A 20819-nucleotide genomic window follows, 5' to 3' on the forward strand; every position below is an offset into this window, starting at 1 on the left:
GAACAGAGGCCCTGAGGTTAATGAGCTTAATTGTTAACCTGTTTTCTGAAAAACCATAAAACCCCAGCTAAACAGAAAGGGAAACTTCACCAGCCTCTCTCTCCAGAGCCCAACTGGGAGGCAGACATGCAAAGGCTGTCTACCTGGTCTCCCAGACCAGAACCACACCGGTGGGGGGCTGGGGGTTGGCAGAGGTCTCTGGGGTCGGCACCCCCAGGCACACTCTTCCTGCTGACTGCGAGGAAGGCTCTCTCATCACAGTTGTCGGAGCCTGAGCAGGTGAGGAGCAGAGCGCAGGGTCGGAGGGCACCGGCCCAGGCCAGCCCACGCTGGGGACCCGCGGTAGAACTGGGTCCACCCCACGCAGCTACTGGGCTTTCCGGAGCTGCAGCTCTAGCCCTGGGCTTCCTGGCCAGCCCCCTGCCCCCATCTCCGGCTAACCGGGTCCCAGCTCCCCTGGGCTCTGCTGGACGCACTGGATAGGGAGACCCCCTCTCCCATGGGCCTAAGTGGAGTCTTATCAGGAAAAGAAATCCGCTCCCAATCAAGAAACCAGCTCAAGGCCCAAAGCCCATCTGCCCAAACCATCTGAATGTAGAATGCTTTCCCAACCCAAGGGGAACTATTTCTGGATCATCCTTGGGGGAAGGGAGAAGATCATCTTCACTTCAGCTTCCGGCCAGCAGCAGCTCGGCCTCCCACTGACCACGGGACACCAGGGCTTGTCCTCAGAAACACAGGGACCCAGGGTAGCTGGACTCCTTGAAGAGACTAAATGGACCCGGGCACACCCCAGAGGAGCTTACTCGGGGCTAGGGCAGAGTGCCCTGCCAGGGAGGCATCAGGCTGGGGTGCGGGTTTGGGGGAGCACCTGGCCCCTGCCATGGTGGATGTCCCAGGGGAGGTGTCTGAGACCTGAAAGATGCCCTTTATTTCTGGCTTCTTGTGAGGTGACAAAAACTAGCCATCAGGCTAGGGTTCTGCATATGAATGGACCCTGTGTGGTCCAAGACTGGGGCTCCCTCCAAGGGACTAGATGGCAGAGGGGGGCCATCTAGGTGGTGGTGGTGGCCTCTGGCAGAACCACCAAGGGCTGGCCATGACAGAAGGGGTCACCCCACTTGGCAGAGACACACTGGGGGCAATCCAAGCACCACCCCAGCTGGGAGCAGGTGGAGACCAGCCCCCCAGAGTGCCATCACCTTCTGGGGACACTGAAAAGACCCTCACTTGCAGGAGGGGGTGGGGCAGATGCAAGAGATTTGTGCCCTTCCACTCTGGGGGAGCCGGAGCAGCCTGGGGAGCCCCATTTCCCTCTGGATCGGCAGGTAGTCAGGAACCTGCTGGCTGCCCACCTGACCCGGGGTCCCCAAGCAGGTCAGAGAACACAGGGAAGCCTGGGAGGCTCTGAGGACTGGGAGTGACAACAGCCCTAGGCCGGCAGCAGCGACCTGGGGCTCCCAGACAAACAGCCGAGCGGTGGACTGGCATTCCAGCTGTGGGGGAGGGCGGCATAGGCCGAAGCTCATAAATCCGCAGCTCGGCTCCCGCTCCCGGGGGCGCCCACTCTCCCTTCCTGGGCCGAGGTCACTGGGTCAGAAGTCAGAGGAAGCTGGGAGTGCTGCCTTGGAGGAGAGGGGCCTGCCGACTCCAGGGACAGGGTGATCTCAAGAACCCACACGGGCTTGCGGGTGACACAGCACGGCCCCAGGGAGGAGGTGCGGGCGGGAGGGCGGGAGGCAGACGGGCGTGGAGACTGGCTGGAGACGGTAGGCACCCCACCCACCCAAATGCCCCTCAGAGCGTAGGCTGCATACCAGGCACTACCCCAGACCCGGACGTCATACTTTTACTACTTTTTTTTTTTTTTAAGATTTTATTTATTTATCAGACAGAGATCACAAGTAGGCAGAGAGGCAGGCAGAGAGGGGGAAGCAGGCTCCCCGCTGAGCAGAGAGCCTGGGGCTGGATCCCAGGACCCTGAGACCCTGACCGGAGCCAAAGGCAGAGGCCCCAACCCACTGAACCACCCAGGCACCCCTACTTTTACCACTTTTTAAACATTTTGCCCGAGTAATCCTGCTCACTGTTTAAAAAAAGAAAGGGGAGAAAAAAAAAGAAAGAAAACAATCCCAAGGAGAAAATCCTCCCTAAATCCCACGACTCAGGAGTAGGCACAGTGGGATGTCTGGACACCCCCTGCCCCCTCCTGCCTTCGCACTTCTGTACAGGGGACACCTAAACCCGGTCCCGGATGTTTGTTCGCCCTCCACCAGCCTCCCTGGACGTCCAGTGGAAGATCTCCACTTGGCAGACCAGGAAATGAAGACCACAGAGGCTGGGTAACTCTTCCAAGGTCACCGAGGAGAAGCGGGCAGAACTTGGATTTGGCCCCAGGTCTGCTGAACTCCGAATGTAAGGACCCGGGGAGGCAGGGCAGGGTGGCGAGGACAGGCCAGAGGGTGCCTAATCACAGCCCTGCAAGAGAAAGGCCAGGGCGCACGCAGGCCTTCAGCTCAGAGCCAACCAAGCGGTTCCGGGCCTGGGGCCTGGTCACTGCTGGTGACGTGCTGCTGAGGTACCACCTACTCCACAGAGGGCTGGGACCACAAGGGCACGGGAATGGGGGTGGGTGAGGGAACCAGGACCAAGACAGGCAGCCACGGCACCTCTTCCTCACTCTCGCCAACCCCTCACTGTTGCTCCCAACACAGAAATAACTGCCCAGGTCCAGGCGTCAAAAGTGCCAACCCCTCTTGAAGGGGAGCAGGTCTGGGACTCACCAGACTCCCTCCAGGCAAACCCTCAGCTCCACAGACCCCAGCTAAGTGGGTTCTCCAGAGAGAAGCTCCAGAAACCTAGACCCGGAGCTCCCCGGGGTGGAACAGATCCTACCCCCTCTCCTGGGGGTGGGAAATGGGGTGTGGGGGGTTGTAAGGGAAAGAGCAGGGGCTTGGGAACAACCGCTGGGCTCAACCACCACAGCTCAGCTCCGCCCAGCTGGGTGGCCTCCCAAGGCAGCTGCTCGAGGCCCAGCGAGCTCGTCTGTACAGGGGGACGCACGGGTCTGCTGACAAGAGTGGGAGCCATGCCAGGTGCCTGGCACGGAGCAGGCACGGTCCTAGGACTGGGACACAACAGCGGAAAAAGATAGGCAAGGGCCTTTTTTTCACCAAGCTGACATCTCGCAGGGCGTGTGTGTGATGACTCACAAGTACAGAAATCAGTCAGCAGAACGGGCTCGGAGAGAGCAGGCCCAGCAAGGAAACGGAGGAAGGGGCCAATCCAGAGTGACCAGGGTGTGGCTGGAAGGATTCAGGGAACATTCCTGGGTCTGGGTCTATGGGTCTGCTGTTCCTTTGCTGGAATGCTTTTCCTCCAGATACCCACTGGCTTACTCGCTCTCACCTCTACTCAAATGTCCCTTCTTCCTAGTGCCCGGCTTTGCTTCAGTCCTTAGCACTGGTCACGGCGCCAGCAGTCTCCTTACTAATCTTGTTTATTACCCGGGCACCCCGCCCCAAGGACAGGCCTTCCCGTTCTTACTCAGGAGTTTTGCCCCCGTTTCACTGAGGCATCCCTGCTGAATGAATGAACAGAGCCAGAAGCGAAGCCTCCACCCAGACCTGAACGATAGGAAGTGGTCGGCCGCGGAAGACTGGGGGCAGGGCCCGTCAGGGGAAATGGAACAAACTTGCCTCTTCCAGGAGGATGACAACAAGCCCAGGGGCGAGTGCAGGCGACAGGAGAGATGCAGTGGGTCAGTAAGGGGGCCCCAGGGGCCACAGCAGATGGCCTCAGGCCCAGTTCACTGGGGGCCCACTGACAGTGCTGGGCGGGGCCTGCCTCGGTCTGCTCTCCCCTCTCCTACTCCATTGCCCCCTCTGCTCAGGGCCGCCCATCCGCTCAACCCCCACCCCGGGCCCCTTCTGCTAGTCTCTGAGCTTTCATCTGAAATAAGCCTCTGCCCCTCATGCAACCCACCAGAAATCATCTTCTAAAGAGCATTCTCTTTCTTCACCTGTCCTGATCACTTTCCCCCTCCTCCCTCCGTGCTCGACCACACCTTATGCTAAAATGGTCCCTAAAACCACCACGGACAAGGGCACCCATCTAGCTCCTCGAATGTTCTCCCCAGCGTTGCTGTGCTGGTCATTAAGGTATCAGGGAAAATCAGAAGCAACCCAAGTGGCCCGCAACAGGAGCTGCTAAAGCACACGCAGGGTCATGACTGAAGGCAGACAGTCATTAAAAGGGCAGAAGACGATGGACGTAGAACCCTACATAGAACCCTGAAGTAAGGTAGACTCCATGAAAAATATTTAAGTAAGCAGACACCACATTGGCAGGGTTATGGGATTAGTGGAGATTTTTTTCTTCTTTTGGTTTATCTGCCTCCCAGGCAGGGGAGATAAGAGGATCACATGGGAGAAGGGGTGAAGGCCCAGGCGGTGGCCAGGGGTGAGGGTGGCCCTAGGCTCAGAGGCAGTCCTGTTGGAGGATGGCTCCTACTCTCTGGGGGGCTGGGCTGCCCTCCAGCCATGGTAACCTGAACAGGGGAGAAGCCTGCCCCCTGGACACCAGATGGGTGCAGAGGCAGGGAAGGGACAGGTGGGTGGGACCAGCTGCCTGACCTTGGGCTTCAGGGTCCCAGCACCTGGGGTAAGGGACACTACTACAGTATAGGCTGTGCCCAACTGGGATGCCAAGAAGTGTCTGAGGCAATGTTACTGGAAACGCTGACCAGAGCGTGACCTCTGAGAGGCAGCTTCTTTTCTTTCTTTCTTTTTTTTTTTTTTTTTTTAAAGATTTTATTTACTTATTTGACAGACAGAGATCACAAGTAGGCAGAGAGTCAGGCAGAGAGAGAGGAAGGGAAGTAGGCTCCCCGCTGAGCAAAGAGCCCCATGCGGGGCTTGATCCCAGGACCCTGGGATCATGACCTGAGCTGAAGGCAGAGGCTTTAACCCACTGAGCCACCCAGGAGCCCCTGAGAGGCAGCTTCTTAAGAAGAAACAACTTCTCCATCCCCTGGGCTCCCAAAGACCGCCCAACGAGTCTCGGTTCCTGCCTGTCCCACCCTCTGTCCTGGACAGGACCAAACTCTGAGCAGCCCTCCACACTCTGCCCTCTGTTCCCTTGGGTATGGGCACTCAGGGTCTAGGGCTGGTCCATGTGAGACTTGTCGGCCAATGGCGCGTGCGCCTGTGTGTGTCCTGACGCTTATCAATTTTCTACACAGGTCTGTGCCTCGTGTGGGGAACTAGCCTGTGTGTTCCCTGTGGGAGGCTGACCCGGTGATTCCCTGCCCTTCTCGCTGCTCGGATCACCCAACACGGCCACCAGCCATGAATCCTGCAAGAGTCTCAGACGGGTGTCCCCACTCCAACACCTGCCCTGGAAAAGACGGGCGAGCTGTCTACTTGATGAATTCCCACCCTGGACCCACCGTGGAGATGTGCCTAGACCCTGCTCTCCAACACCCCTCCCCCGCCCCACCCCACATCTCGGGAGCTCGGTCAAGAGACCAGCAGAGGCAGCGACAAAACCAGTGTTGGCGCAGGCCGGTCCCGACCCCCTTCTCTAAGCAGCAGATCTGATGGTGCTGTGGGGAGGAAAAAGGCGGGTCCTAGCCCAGGCGGCTCACCCCACATGGGTACCGTTTGTCCAAGCTCTCGTCCCCTGTCCCCTTTGTCTGGGCTCCCCACAGCCGCTGCAGAGGCTGCCCTCCTCTCCCGACACCCTGTGTGAGGCCTGTGTGTGGCTGGGTCCCTCCGTCTGAGAGGTGTGAGTACACCCCTGAGCCTCCCACCGAGGGGAGCGGTGGGGCAGGACTCTGACGGGTGAAGGCGGCTGCGGACCCCTCCCGCATCTTGTTCCTGCTGACTCACAATGCCCAAGGTTGCTTTGCGAGCGCCCATGCCACCCTGGGAAACCCAACCTCCCAGGGGCACCAGACAGGGCCCTGGCCAACAGCTTGGCGACCAACCGGCTGAAAGCACGCGGGACTAGGTAGGAGGTGGGACTTTGAGAGAGCATCCAGTGAGAAGGCAGGAACCAGAAGGTTGTCACTGCCATTAGATAATAAAAAGGATGAGACTTGGGGCACCAGGTGGCTCAGTCAGTTAAGGGTCTGCCTTTGGCTCAGGTCATGATCTCGGAGTTCTGGAATCAAGCCCTGCATCGGGCTCCCTGCTCCGCAGCGAGTCTGCTTCTCCCTCTGCCTCTGCCCAGGCACACCCCCCCCATCGCCACTCATGCTCTCCCTCTCAAATAAATAAATAAAATCTTTAAAAACAAAACAAAAAGGACTGAGACCAAACTATGGCCAGATGCCACTTGAAGTACTTTATCCTCAGCATCTCATGTAATTTTACTAGTTATGAAATGACAGATTTGGAGAGCTATTAAGCCCAAGCAGCGAGTAAGTCCGAGCCCTGGTCTGAACTCCAGCCTGATGGGAAGACCCTGTGTCTCCCCAGTTCAGGCCTCTCTCTCAGGACAAAGGGGCTGGTCAGCAGCAGTCCAGATGGGACAACCTGGGTCAACAGCCACAGCCTGACTTCACCCTCCCTGGCGGAGCCCAGATCAGTGTCGTGTCCCGCCCTAAGGAGCCACAAGCCAGTCCCACAACCTGGGAGGGCCCTCCGCCACACCCAAGGCTCCTTCTGCAGGGTTTCCTCCCAAGGCCCCTGAGGATGGAGGGGAGGCAGGTAGTAGAAATGCGTGCATTCCCTGAACACATCCCCATTCTGGGGGCCTCAGTCCCTTATATGCAACCCAACGACAGACTCTCTCCAGGGAAGCCACAGATTGGATAATGGCCGAGCCTAAAGAGCAAAGCCATTCCACAGAGGAGGTGGCCAGCTTGCCTGGGGTGGGGGGGGGGGGTAGGCTGCCCAGCCCATCCTATCAGGCCCTATCCACAGCCTCCTACTTGCCTCAAAACTTGAACAGCTGACCCAAGGAGCTTCCAAAGGATGTCAGGTCCAGGGGAAAGGGACCATGCCTGTCTGGTCCATGGTTGTACCCCAGTGCTTAGTGCCCTGACACTCGAGAGACGCGCGTGTTCTTTGAAGAACTCCCTCACTTCCTGCAAGTCTGTGTTCAGATGTGGCCCTTCTTGCTGAGGTCACCCTCACCGCCTTCTCAGGCTGCAACCCGCCTCCCACCCCAAGCCCCTACTTTGTTCTTATACTTATAGAACTTGAATCACCTTTTCACACTTCTATTACTTATGCTCGCTTCCTGTTACTCACGCTCCCCACTCTTTAGAACAGGAGTCTTGGTCTGGCAGGAGGAACCAGCGGGTACTCACCGCATGACTGAGGGAACAGCCAGGACTAACCAGAGATCAACGAGGCAAAGGTCTTCTGCAGTTGGGAACCACTGACCCCAAAGAGCACTGGGCTGGGGCTCCTTGGGGAACTTCCCCACCTTGTTCTCAAGTCTCAGGTCAAGCCCAGGGTCAGGTAGACATCATGCCTGGCATCCTGCTGGGGCTACCTTTGTGGGCCCCGCCTCAGACTAAGGCTCCAGGACACCCAGCTCGGCAGCAAGGAGGATCCAAGAATAATATTAGTTACTAGACTCAGGTAGTCCTGTGCCCAGATGTCCCTCTCCACAAACGCTGGGAACACTGAGTCAGGTGTCTTGAGAGAAGGCTCTAGTCTCTGCTGAATTCCTTCAGGGTAGAGTCAGGTACCTAGAGCTGTCCCCACGCCCAGAGGAGCCTCTCCTTACTCAAGAATTCACTGTGGTTCCTGGGAAGGGGAAGGAGCAGGGTGACTCTCCAAAGTACCCGTTCCCTCCGAGAAGCAGGGTGGGGAGGGGAGGTCACCTCCAAGGAAACTGGGCACAGCCCCATGGTGCCAGGGCACAGGGAGAGGAGGGTGTCCTGGGGAACTCCGCGAGCCAAGGCTAAAGAGCAAGCAGGACTGACGGCCCCACTGGGGGACGCCCCCTCCTGCCCCATACCCTGCTTCTCCCTGAAAACTGCTCCTGGGTAGGGGAAAACAAAGTTGCCGAACAGACTTGGCATGCCTCGACCCAGGAGGAGCCCTGATAGTGGTATCGCCTGAGTGAGATAAGAAAGCCTCTCTGAGCTGAGTACTCAGAATAAGTCCAGGCGGCCGCGCTGCTCACAGGAGCCAGCCCAGCAGCAGGGACCATGGGCCTCTTGGGCCTCCACTCAGGTGTCTCAACAGCTGCCCCTGGCACTTCTAGAAGGACCAGGAAAGTTGAGGAATCCTTCAGGAAACTCCGTGCTCCTGGAGACTCTTGCCCGGGATGCTCAATGTCTCCACTGGGTAGCCAAGGAGTCCCAGACCGATGGCAGAGGCTCCACGATTTCCAGTTCCATGGACCACTTTCTCTATGGGGTGCAGGGTGCACGGGCGCCTGGGGCCAGGAACTCCTGGTAGGGGAGGATGCCTCTTCCCTAAATGAGGTCGAAAGAAAGCACTATGGAATCCCCAGAAAGGCTCCCTAATGGCAACAGAGCAGCACAAGAATGTGATCCCTCCACCCCCAACAGGGTACAGAATGCAGGCAGCCAAGCCCTCTGCTGAGCAAAAGCTGAGTAGATTAGATTATATACCCCCTTCCTCCCAGGAAAGGCCCCCAGCTAGGGTCTGGCCACCAGGTCTCACTCCTGGCTCTACCAAGGAGCAGGGCAGGTACCAAGGGACACTTGGTAGAGGCCACTGTCCTATACCTCTGTCTCCCTAGTTTCAAGGAAAAATATTTGCATTTTAAAAGGTCTGACATCCAGAGGCTTTCAAAAATGAGGGCCTCTTGGGTGACTTCTGGACAAAGAAGCCAAATCCCCCTGCAACCCAGCAGGCATGTCCAAAAGGCTTAGGTGTCTGCCCAAAGCTCCCCAAGTGAGGCTTTTTATGCTTTACGGAGCACGTTAAGCAGCTCATCCACCCCCGATGGCTGCTCTATGCCAGACCACACGTGTTCCTGACATTTTTTCCCCCATTCTCCTGTCAACAAGGCTCCCTGAGGCTTGGCATGCTAGTTAGGTGACTGAGCCAAGATCATGCAGCAAGAAGAAATCAGCAAGGCATGATTCAGAGCTAAACCTGTTACCTGGAAGGACACTAAAAAACTTAACACCACGTTTGAAGAAAAAGACGGAGAGGCAAGGAGTTTTGCCTCTTCATACTTTCTAAAACATTTCACGTTTCCCGCTATGGGCTCCTGTTGCCTTTTTAATTTTTTACACTAATGGGGTCAGCTGGAATTATGGGCCTTTCCCTTCTTTCAATGCAACTGTATTAAAAAATAGCTAAATGCTCAATTATTAAGTTATTAAAATGATATTATTCTGCCACCAAAGGGGCACTCTGCGGACTCAAAGAAGAGTAGGGATGCAGACTGACCTCAGATGCTGGAAACACCGTCCAGTGCCCTCCCTCACCCCCTACCCCCCGGCCAAGAGATTGGCCTTGTCTAACTTTGGAGTAGTAGTCAGAGCCTCCAGAGCTGACTTTGCCTCTTGACTGCCACAGGTGAACACTGTGGGCAGATCACTTAAGAAAAACAAATCTAGGGGCACCTGGGTGGCTCAGTGCGTTAAGCCTCTGCCTTTGGCTCAGGTCATGACCTCAGGGTCCTGGGATTGAGCCCTGCATCGGGCTCTCTGCTCAGCAGGGAGCCTGCTTCCCCCCCCCCCCCCGCCTGCCTGTCTGCCTACTTGTGATCTCTCTGTCAAATAAATAAATAAAATTTTTAAAAAAAGAAAGAATAAAAGAAAACCAAATCTAGGGGCACCTGGGTGGATCAGTGGGTTAAAGCCTCTGCCTTCAGCTCAGGTCATGATCCCAGGGTCCTGGGATCAAGCCCCACATCAGGTTCTCTGCTTAGCAGGGAGCTGCTTCCTCCCCTCTCTGCCTGCCTCTCTGCCTACTTGTGATCTCTCTCTCTGTCTAAATAAATAAATAAAATTTTTTAAAAAGAAAAAGAAAACCAAATCTAGGGTGCCTGGCTGGCTCAGTTGGTTGAGCACCAGACTCCTGATTTTGGCTTAGGTCTTGATCTCAGGGTCCTAGGATGGAGCCCCAAGTGGCAGGCTCTGGACTCAGCAAGAAATCTGCTGGAGGCTTTCTCTCCCTCTGCCCCTCCCCCTGCGTAGTGCTGGGGTGCTCTCTCTCTCAAATAAATAAATAAATCTTAAAAAGAAGGAAGGAAAGAAGGAAGGAAGGAAGACAGATCTGAATGCTCTGCCCATAAGGTAAGTAAGGAGGACCATCTCTCCCAGAACCCTTCCCATGCCTCAGCTCTGGAAGACCCAGCCCATCTTCCTCAAAAGCCCTTCTGACCGGGGCTTCCCCTGGGGCTAGGCCACAGCTATTCCTTAGCGCTGCTCTGTTCCTCCCACCTGGGGTTTTCTGTCGCCCTGACACACTCATTTCCTTCCAGCTCCTCTCCCTGCTCACAATCCCTTCAGCAGCCGGACAGGGCTCTATATTGTAAACTCTGCAGAGGATCCCAAGAGCCCAGGTTAAGACGCCCCACATCTGGCACGTGGATCCCCATGGGAAGGGGCACTGAGTCCAAGCCCTGCCCCCTCACTCCAAGCTCACCTGCTCTCAGGTGAGAGGATGAGGGGGCCACACCGCGGTTCTCCTGGGTATGGTCCGTTCTCCCCACAGCTAAAGCTCAGTGTGTCTACAAACTGCCCAGCAGGGGCAAACCAAGAGCAAACTTTGCACGCTTTCTTTGGCAAGACGGTATTTTTCACTCCTCACCAAGTCCTAACGTATCACAGCGCAACTCCACCCCCGTCGTCGTGGAAAACGTACTGATCTCCATACCTTCCCCTAAAGGTGTCCAAGGCAGCCAGAAGCGGAGAGAAGCCCAGACCGAAGTCCCTCCCGCGGGCTTCCTGCGTCCGGGGATTAGGAGGCACAAAGGGCCGGCAGGGAGCGGGCCCAGATGGTAGGGGCAGGGACTAAGCTGGCGAGGTAACGTGCTGCGGCCGCTGCTCGCACAGAGCCGGCTACCTGAGACGCGCGTCGCCAGCCTCCGGGGCCAGGCGCCTTGCACGTGGGGCCCAAGGAGCCGGGATCCCACCCCCGCTCGCGGTGACCTCCGGCACTCAGCCCGGCTGGGCACTTGTTTCCCGGTTTGCCAAAACCAACTCTATTAGGCAAACCCGGAGCTCAAATTCAGTAAAGGCGGGCAGATCCGCCAGAGAGAAGTTCCGAGCCGCACTTCCTACAGGTGTCCTTCGCCCAGACAAACCGACCCACAGCATCCAGGGCAAGGCGCGCGGACCCGGGCACAGCTCTTCCCGCCCCGCCCGCGGACGCAGGGGTCTCGGCCTTCCCCCGCCTTCCCGCCCCGAGTGGAGGGCGCCCCGAGGGGGCGGACCCGGCTGGGTGTTTCCGCGCCCGCGCCTCACCTGGAACCCCAGGCCGGCCCCCGCCCGAGGCCTCGGCGTCCCACCGCACCGGCCGCCGGCTCCGCTCACTCCGCCGCCGGCCCACGGGCTGCTGGGCGGCCGTCTCCTTCCTGCTCACCTCCGGCGCGGCGAGCAGGGGGCGGAGCCGCTGCTATTTACATAAAGGGCGAGCCGGCTGGCCTCGCAGGGCCGCCAGCCCCGGGCCCCAGCGGCCCCGCCCCCGGGCCTGGCTCCGCCCCTCCACGGCTCCGGACCGACGGGGCGGGAGCGCAGGGAGGGAGTGGGGGGCGGGCGGCCGCCGCTCTCCGGCCAATCCTCGACCCCGGGGAGTGCGGAGGCGGGGCCGCAGCCGGCGTGAATATGCACGAGGCACTGCGGACCCACCCCCGGCCTCACCTGCGCGCACCTGAACTCAAGCTGGCGCGCCGCGCCCAGTGTCCTGCCGCGTGCGGGAGGAAATAGTCCCTGGGACGCACGGCATCCTGGGCCGCCTCCAGGCCGGATCGCCGAGGGGAGCGGCCCCTCCCCCACGTCGGCCTGGAGCGACTGCGGGAGGGACGTAGCCGCGCCTGCTCTTCGCGAAGACGCCCAACCCAGTCCGAGCGGGTGAGCGGTGGACCCTGGGCGGTTTCGGGACCCAAGAGCGAGGTGGCTTGGGGACGGGGGCGTCGCCACGAGGCGCCTCCCCTCGGGGCGGGTCCCGAGTCTGAACCCGGGTCCTCCGTGTCGCTGCGGAGGCAGGAAGGCGCCCAAGGCCCCGAAGGACAGCAACATTGACCGGAGTTTTTAGCGCAACTGGAGAGTGAGTTGCAGCGACCAGAGGCGGGAGCGGAAGGGGCGCGGGGGCCAGGGACGCGAATGGCGCGCTTCACAGCACGACCCGAAGCACTGGGGTTCAAGGCGCGCCGACGTGGCGCCTCCCCGCCGCCCCTCTATCCCGAAGCGGCTGCGTTCAGGGAAAGCCCGATGGAGCGCCAGCCTCCCTCCGCGGACGACCATTCAGAAAGCCAAGCTAATTAGGTCTGAGACTTCCCGTGCCCCGGGCGCAGGCCCTGAGAAAGGTGCGGGGTCGCGTTCTTGCCCTCCCGGGGAGACTTTTCTTCGCTCCCGCGCCAGAGAAAGCGTTGTGTGCGGGCGGGCAAAGACAGGGTGAGGGCCTGGGGGCCATGTCCGCGGACATCGGGACTTTGTGGGGGCGGGACGGGGAGAGGAGGGGAAGGAGGGCTGGAGGCTCCAGCCGGGGACTCGTGCACTATCTCCAGCCACAGCAGAAAAGCGATCTATTTTTTAATGGCTTTGGCTTTATCGCACGAAGCAGGCACCCTCTCGTTTAAAGGCACAGAGTCCTCTCTTCTGCCCCACCCCGCTGGGTCTCTGAAATCTAGTCCTGAGTTCCAAGACAGCAGTCTCAGGCCTGGGACTATGGAAGCCAGGAAGGGGGGCGGGGCATGGCTTCGTTCTCCTGCAAGCATCAGACACCCAGGGCCAAGGCCCAGACCAGCCCCTGAAACTACAGGTCAGAGTCTGAGTATAAGAGGCAGTGGAGATGGTCCCTGAGAGTAGACAGTCCAGGTCCCCCAGAGCAGGTCCCATGCCCTGCCAGAACAGCGTGACTAGTGTTCCAGATCCCTGGGCAGCGTGAAGTCCCTGAAGCTGTAGAAGGAGATGTCTCCATGATCCACCAGGGCAAAGATCAGAGGAACATCCCCACTCTGGTAGGATAACCGCTTGAGGGTACAGAGGTCTGGAACTGGCTCATCAAATCTGCAGGGATAGAGTTAGACTGAGACGTGGACATAGGCCACCCATAAAGTCTGAGCCCCCAGCCCTCTTCGGCTACCAGGGAAGGGAAATCATTAAGACAGGAGTTGAGGGTACAAGAAGTCGGGCCTCTGGACTCTCCTCTCTGCAAACTGCTTGGCTCTGACCTGTTCTCCAAGAGTGACCCAGAGCCTTGATTGGGTATGGGGGCTCGGAATAGTGAGCTCTTAGCTTGTGAATCTCTCTGATTCACATCCCTTCTGCTAGATGAGCCCTGCAGTAAATGAGCACAGGACAGAGACAACCAAAGATGCCAGGAATGAAGGCTAAGGACCTGGGAAGTTCCGGTTCCAATAGCACAGACTGGCTGTGCGGCCCTGAGTTAGTCACAGCTCTTCAGAACCATGGTTCTTCTAACTGGCAAACTGGCCAGGGGCATAGAGGGCAGGTTCATGTGGTTTATAAGAGAAGGGGCAGCAGCCTGGGAGTAGTGCACACTGGTCTCATACCCACTAATGCACATCCGGGCGTAGGGCCTGCCAGGGTTATTCTTTCGGAATGTGGCCACGGCATCAGCCTGGTAGATGTCAAAGCTGATCTCCAAGCCCCCAGACTTCTCCAGCAGCCTGAGGACACAGTGAGAAACCTTAAGAAACAGGGACCCTCCACCTCCCTTTTCCCTGCCATGCTTTCCCTCCCACAGTTCCCCCAAGCAGCCTCATCAAGAGGAATTGAGGTCCTCCCACTTGGGCAGGGGAAGGTTCCAGCTGCCTATCTCAAAATCCTCGGGCTAAATCCACCTCTTGCCTTTCATCCCTCTCTCTCCCCTAGACACACATGAATATCCCCCAGCTCATGTCCAACCTCAGGAGTCAAGCTGAGTCAAGCCAGCTGCCAATTCCTGCTGGCAGCCAAGGCACCCTGGAGACAGGCACTACCTGGAGACTCACCGGGCACCTCCATCAGCAAGGTGTGTCGTCTGCAGCACAGAGAGATGCTGCAGGGCTGTGGCTGTGAGGACAGTGAAAATAAGGTGTTGGCGGGGGGGAGTCAACTATCTACAGACTCCCCTGACATTTCTGAATCTGCCATCTAGTTTAGTGTTGCCAGACTTAACAGATTAAATTGAAAAAAAAAATTGTAGGTATGTCCAATATTTGGAATAACTTACACTAAAAAAATTAGCTGATTATCTGAACTTCAAATAGAACCCATCTAGAGGCAACCCTAATCTTGTTACTTAGAATCTCCCATGTTCTCATAAAGATTGTAAAGAATTCTGCATCTCTTAATACTGTTCTTGCCCTATCAGTTCCCTGTTCTTAACAATGCAAGGTGTACCAGTAAGCCTTTTATTTGGCCAAGATGGCACCTCCTTGCTCCCCTGTCCCCGAGTTGAGAGAACAGGGACCGCAGCAGGCTGGTGGCAGAGCCGCCGGCATGCATCTTGTTTATGATTTTAAGGATACAGTTGTAGTTTCATTCCCCCTCGCCTCTCCCTGGACACAGACTCGCCATTTCCAAACCTTCCCACATGGATCCTTTTGCTGCTTTGCAGAACAGACTGTCCTTGTGGGTTCCACTCCATGGGACAGCTCTCTCCGCCCCAGCTTTCTTAAGCCTCAATTAGTCATGGCCAATCCATGTCCCTTTCAAAGTCTTAGGACTCCTCAGCTGCCAGGGCCTGCAGGGCTTTGGCAGGGTAAGGAGGTACCTGGGGAGTCAGCCTGGCCAGGACTCAGCAAGGGTCTGACAGGCTGGTCCCACAGATGTGGGGGGCGGCTCCGGCTCTTCTGCAGGTGCCGTGTTCGCAGCAGCTGCTTGTATTCCTGCCAACTGGAGCAGCAGCGCACCTCGGGATCTGAGTTCACATCCTCCCGGAAGTGCTGGGCCTCTGCATGTTGCTCCCGTTCCCTCCTGGAGAGCTTCTCCTTCCTCTGGTTCAGCTTCTGACACCAGGATTCGGCATCTGTCTCCCGCCCAGTGACATTGACGGGGAGCAGTTCTGGGGCTGGGGCAAGCAGAAGGGTGTGGCGGCTATCTGAAGCCATGTTGGGGAAGGAGATCTGTTCAAAGTTCCAGCGTGGCTTACGAACCCCCTTGACCCCGTTCTCTACTTTGCCACTCTCCTGGCTGCACCCCACCCCCTCATGAGCCAGGTCAGGCCAGGGCTGCAGGGATCCCAGAAGCTCAGATGGGCCCACTGGGCCCTTTACAGGGTTTGACTCCTGAGGTTTCTCCTCTTCGCATTGGTTGTTCTGGTTGCAAGGAGGTGGGCTGGAGATTGTCAGGCTCTCTGGTGTCTCATTCACCCCCTGCGGGGGATTCTCCAGGGCCTTGGCCTTCTTATTAATGCACCTGAGGGATGTGGGGAGGAAATTCAGCATATCTGCTCCTGATGGCTGAGATGCACACGTCCCACACACCTGCTGCTGCCTCCAGGATCCCACTAGGGAGACACCCAAGCCCAGCTCTTAAGCCAATGTTTTCTCCAAGGTCCCTCAAACAAGTACTCCCTTAACAGCTCTGCTCCCCAGAACTCCCTGGGCGGGGGGGTGGGGGTGGCCATGTGGGAAACACTACCGAGAGCTGGAGCTCCTCCTCTTCCTCTTGCCATTCTGATCCTCTAAGCACCGGGCACTGCCGTCCAAGTTCAGCTGTCTCTCGTAAGGGGACAGGATGGAGCTGTGGGGTGAGAATCGGGTGGGCAACAGATCCACTTCCTCAGCCTGGAGTTCCCAGTGGAATTTGTGAGGGACTGGCCCAGAAGACAAATCAGGGGGCCAGGGTCAAAGCCAAACCCAAGGGCCAAGTCCCTGGGCAGACCTGCAAGCAAGGTAAACGGAGGCAACCGCAGAGGCCTGCCCATGTGTCTTTGCCCAGGCCTCTGGGTCTCACCAGTGGCCCCTTTGAACGGAGACTTACTGGAACCAGGGCTCCTGGAGAGCTGGCAATAAATGATTAACCACTAGTGAGAAAAATGAAGAGACCAGAAAACTTGGAAAATACAGAAAAATAAAAATACAAACATTTTTGGTTCTTATAAACATGCACCCTCTCATATGGTTTTTTCCTATCAAAAATTACATTGTACTGGGGTGCCTGGGTGGCTCAGTTGGTTAAACATCTGCCTTCAGTTCTGGTCGTGATCTTGGGGTCCTGGGATCAAGTCCCACATCCGAGGTGCCTGCTCAGCAGGGAATCTGCTTCTCCCTCTCCCTCTGGCTCCTGCACTCACCCATGCTCTCTCTCAAAATCTTAACATACTGCTATTTAATTTCTTCTTACTCTCAATAACGTATTATAGACGTAACCCCTTCTGACTATAGCATTGTTCCCTACCAAGATTTTTTTATGGTGCTAAGGCTACACTTTCCAAATGATACCCACTAGACACAAGGGGCAATTAAAATTAAATTAGATCCATTAAAATTAAACAAAAATTCAGTCCCACAGTTGCACAAGCCACATATATTGGACAGCAGAGACCTGGAATGTTTTTATCACTGCAGAAGGTTTTACAAGACAGTACTGCTCTAAGGGAAAAACTCAAATTTGTGTGACCATGCCGTCCCCGTTGAACTCACAGGATGTTTCCAAGTTCACCAGTTTTGCAAAGTGATGATTCTTTTGTGTAACCTCCCCACTAAATACAAGTTCTGTGAGGGCAGTGACTTTGCTATTCCTCAGCAATGAGCACAGGGCCTAGCACTCAGTAAGAAATCAACAAATACTGTCAATGAATGAATGAACATTTTCACAGGTGAACTTTGCACACATCTGTGTCTATTTCCTTGGCATATATCTCACTTTTAGGAAGTGAAGGGCATACTTGTTCTAGAATTTTCGTGACACACTATCAAACAGTGAAGAGTACACCAGTTTCCACTCTATGGCTGATGGTCTCTGTGGCTCTTAGCAATGCTGAGCTATTAAGGTGATCATGTTTAGAGGCCCCAGAAGGAAAGAACATCTAACGTAGCCAAAGGAATGTGAGACCCTACTCAACTGTTAATGCCTCACTTGGCCCGCCACTCACGCATGCACTTGACAAATCTGCTTACACACCCACTGAGGCACCGTTCTGGGTTACAGCTATGTGCCAGTGCACTGCCATGAGCTAGAAGTGCTTAATCGTTATCTGCAGAGCCATCAGGCTGAAGATGGGGCTCAATTTGATAACCCAGGAAAAGCTGAAATGACCTAGACTTGTCCCAGCGTGCCTCTTGATACAGCACTTCCAACAGAGACCCCCAGCCCATGCCCAGGGAGCTGCAGCTCCAGATAAGGATTCCAGGTCAAGAGAGGCCATTTTCCATCTTGGGGCTCATCTACTGGGTCCCATGAGTGGAATAAATGGGAGGGAAACGGGATTGGGATTTACCTTGGTTGGAATCGTCGAACCACGTAGCCCAGTCTCTTCAGGTGGCTGAAGGCCTCAAAGAAAAAAAGTAAAGATCAGAGGACCACTTTTGAAAACACCAAATAGTTCCTTCAGACAGGAGCCACTCCCCATTTGGCCTCCCCTGCCCCTCCTGCACACCCCAATTCTAAACCCTGGGATTGGCTGGATCATACTCCATTATAAACACCCTCCCCAAACTAAGGTCCCAGTCTCTGAATTCCTGTCTCTTGCTTACCTTACTCCGGGCATAAATGACATTCAGCATTTTCTTGATTTAAATGCAAAATCCCAAAAAAGCTGATAGCTGATGAATCAGGAAAAGAACTACACACTAGAATGTTATGATACCAAAGCTGTCCAGTGCAAAACTCCTGACCAGAGTGTGAACAAGGAAGTGGCAAAAGGCAGTAGACAGCACACTCCCCCACCCTGCCCCTCCAACCCTATACGTCCACAGACAGGAGTAGGGTAGGAGTGGTCTTGGGTAAAGAACCCTATGTCCATCCTTGTGCTCTAATACCCGTGTCAGAGAGATGTATGCAGGAATGAGCCCATCCTGCTTGATATCTCAGCAGCCTTCAACATAGCCAATTACTTCTTCCTTCTTTTGGCTTCCGTGACACCACCTCTCCTGGTTTTTCTCCTGTGTTGTCAGACACTCCTTGGCCTGTTTCTGGTTCCCTATCTTTCCCCTCATCACACTGGAACCCTCCAGGTATCAGACCCAGCTCTTGATCCTGGCTACGTTCCGGTGCAGCCCTGTGGGTTTTAAATACCACCCACAAGCTCCTGATGTCTACATTTAGGTCTCTAGCCTCGTGCCCCTCCCCAGCGCTCAGTTCTGTGAAGTCAGTCATTCAGTTGCTTGTTCACTTATTCCCAGTTGCCACCACTAGGATGCAGGCACCGTGACCGCAGAGCCCTTGGCTGTCTTGTAGTCCCAGCACATAGTTCTGTGTCTAGCACCTCGGGGGTACTTATGAATCCTCACTGACTCAGTGGACGGGTGGCTCCTTTCCTGGGAAAGGGTGGCAGATACCTGGTACTGCAGAAAAGTCACAGTGTCCTCAGTCAGCAGTAGCTGGTAAGCCTCCTGAATAGACAGTGGCAGATCTTGGTGGAAAAGCTGGATGGAGCCCTGCAAGTGGGGCCAACAGCTCAGCTTGTGGACCCTCCTGCAGTGGCTCAACCAGTGGGGCAACTTCGAGGCGGTGATACATGGGCGCCCTTCCTTCCCCCCCTCCACCGTCACAGCAAGAATGTGGCCAACCAGAAAAGGAGGGCACCACCTCTAATTCGGGGACGGGAATCCCCGCTCTCCGCATGGTTCTAGAATTCGCGTTACAAGCTTCTTGAATCCTCAGTTGTATATACACTTTTACTCTAATAAAAACATGTCCTTTTGGTTCCTTGCTCCCAACCCTTCCTCCCCCTCCGAGGGCCCCACTCACACACTCCAGCAGATATAAGGCCTCTTCGGGGTGAAGCCGCTGCCGGCCCTGCTCTGAGAAGCCCATGGTCTGCCAGAATTTACCCTGTGCAGGACCCAGAGCGAATGTCACAAAGAAGCCAGGAAGGCACAAGAAGGCGGGTCCCTCTCCCCGAGCCCCGCCTCTCACCGCAGGAGACTTCAATTCCACGAAGCCCTCTTCCGGCCTCCACTCGGCAGCCACCAAACTGCCCCTGGCGAAGAGTGGGGAGGGGGTCCGTCTGAGTCCCCCCGCGAAGTCCACGGGCTCCAGCCGCCCCGCCTGCCCCGGCCCGGCCCCGCCCCGGCCCGCCCCCCTCACAGGCGCTCCACGCGCTCCTCTGCCAGCAGCTGCCAGAGCTCCTCGCGGCACAGACGCAGCCGCTCGGCCTGGGCCGCCGAGCCGTCGGGCAGGAAGTCCTTGGGGCCATGCGAGCGCTGAGGCAGCTTCTGGGACCGCGAGCGGGCAGCGAGGAGCTCCCGGGCACTGGGGAAGGAAGAGACGCCGGGTCAGCGCTGCGCGCTTGGCGCCGCGCGGCCCCGTCCGACATTCTCGTCCCCTTCCCCTCCCCCCGCCCTCTCCGCATGCCCCGCGCCTCCGCGGGCCGGACCGCACCAGAGCACGCGCCCGGCGGGAACCTCCACGGCCGCCGGCTCGAGCTCGGGCTCCATCGGGCCGCCGTCTGCGGCTGCGCGCGCACCGCCCCTGACCCGCCCACCGCCGGAACTCCGCGCGGCCCTAGCGTCCGCAGATCCTCCCTCCGCTCCACCAGCCTCCGGCTCGACCCACCGGCTTTGCACCTTCCTGGCTGTCCTAGAGCCTGCCAGCAAACTTGTGCCTCGATTCCGGGGGCAGAGCGAGTGCCGGTTTCCGGATTTAAAGGAGTTCACCTCTCCTTCCCAGCGCCCCCCTGAGTTCCTCTGTAGTAAAAATTGAGGAACCCGGCATCTGAGAGTGTGGACAGTCAACAGACATGGACAGTCAAATGTGTGACCCTCCCCTCCGCAGTCCTGGGCCGCTTAGTCTCCACCACTCAGGCAGGAGAGGGAGGATTTAAAAGAAGGGAGAGTTGTAGCTTCCCACAGTCCAGCCTCGCAGACTGGCCACCGGGGGCAGTCAGATGCGGTCTGGGTAGGTTCGGAGTTCCTTCTGGGTCTTCCGTTGGATCCCTTCCGAGGGGCTCGGAAGCCGGGTTTTGAAGGCTGGGGGGCGGGAGGAGCTGTCCGGCCCACGATGGTGCTGAAGCGCCACTCCAGCCTGTCATTAGCACCCCCTCGAGGCTGGGGTCCCCGCCGCCGCCGCCACCATGGTCCGCTCCGACATAGTCCGCTAGGTGGCACCATTGCTCCAACCAGCGGATGCGGGTCGGCGGCTCCGGTCGCGGGCGGAGGTCAACGTGGAAATCCCAGGAGGGGCGAGGGGCTAAAAAGAGCGGGGGCTTCCCAAGTGGCGTCCCCAGGACTCGGTTTCCAGAATCCTTCACATCACGTCTTTTCTCCCATTCAATCATAAACAGGGCATCTCGCCCTTGGGTTTGAACTCTAGGGCCCCAGGTCGCGGTGGCTCCGCAGGCCGGGAGGCAGGGCTCGCACTCTCCCTTACCACGCCGCCTCACCTGGGCGCATGCGCTGACCCGGCCAGCGTGCCCGGGGCGGACGAGAGCGGTGGGGGCGGGGTCTGGTACGGATGGGGGCGGGGCCGCAGGCGCTGACTGACAGGTCGACTGCGCGGCCGGGACAGTCCCTCGGCTCCCGATCCGGCGGGAGGGAGG

At 57.3% G+C, this 20819-nt stretch overlaps 2 protein-coding genes and 2 long non-coding RNA genes across 10 annotated transcripts in view; 2 read left to right on the forward strand and 2 right to left on the reverse strand.

Annotated features, from left to right (window-relative positions):
• LLGL2 (LLGL scribble cell polarity complex component 2) overlaps positions 1–11554 on the reverse strand; it is a 33822-nt gene extending 22268 nt beyond the window's left edge. For 5 of the 6 annotated variants that reach the window (XM_059149778.1, XM_059149777.1, XM_059149776.1 and 2 more), the window contains exon 1: positions 11414–11554. The gene's annotated coding sequence lies outside the window, so the exon portion shown is untranslated. Of the gene's footprint in view, positions 1–7318; positions 7636–11413 lie in introns of those variants that run through there. The other variant, XM_059149773.1, reaches the window with a different exon arrangement.
• Positions 107–6275, forward strand: LOC131816787 (uncharacterized). Its single transcript, XR_009348179.1, has 3 exons — positions 107–279; positions 2277–2415; positions 5243–6275. It is a non-coding gene; the product is annotated as an uncharacterized LOC131816787 (long non-coding RNA).
• A 64-nt stretch (positions 11555–11618) lies between the features above and the next one.
• LOC131816786 (uncharacterized) lies at positions 11619–17547 on the forward strand. Of its 2 annotated transcripts, XR_009348177.1 has the most exons (3): positions 11673–12019; positions 14006–16319; positions 17057–17547. It is a non-coding gene; the product is annotated as an uncharacterized LOC131816786 (long non-coding RNA). The 2 variants fall into 2 exon arrangements; XR_009348178.1 differs by lacking the exon at positions 17057–17547 and having other exon boundaries at positions 11619–12019; positions 14006–14451.
• TSEN54 (tRNA splicing endonuclease subunit 54) lies at positions 12865–19770 on the reverse strand. Its single transcript, XM_059149783.1, has 11 exons — positions 19664–19770; positions 19370–19534; positions 19199–19262; positions 19031–19114; positions 18619–18717; positions 17559–17611; positions 15758–15859; positions 14889–15532; positions 14125–14185; positions 13684–13800; positions 12865–13177 (listed from the first exon to the last, which is right to left on the reverse strand). The coding sequence occupies exons 1-11, from the start codon at positions 19717–19719 to the stop codon at positions 13027–13029; spliced, it is 1596 nt and encodes a 531-aa protein (XP_059005766.1). The 5' UTR covers positions 19720–19770; the 3' UTR covers positions 12865–13026.
• Between the last annotated feature and the right edge of the window lie 1049 nt (positions 19771–20819).

The sequence above is a fragment of the Mustela lutreola genome, chromosome 15 (assembly GCF_030435805.1).
Source record: "Mustela lutreola isolate mMusLut2 chromosome 15, mMusLut2.pri, whole genome shotgun sequence".
Lineage (NCBI taxonomy): Eukaryota > Metazoa > Chordata > Mammalia > Carnivora > Mustelidae > Mustela > Mustela lutreola.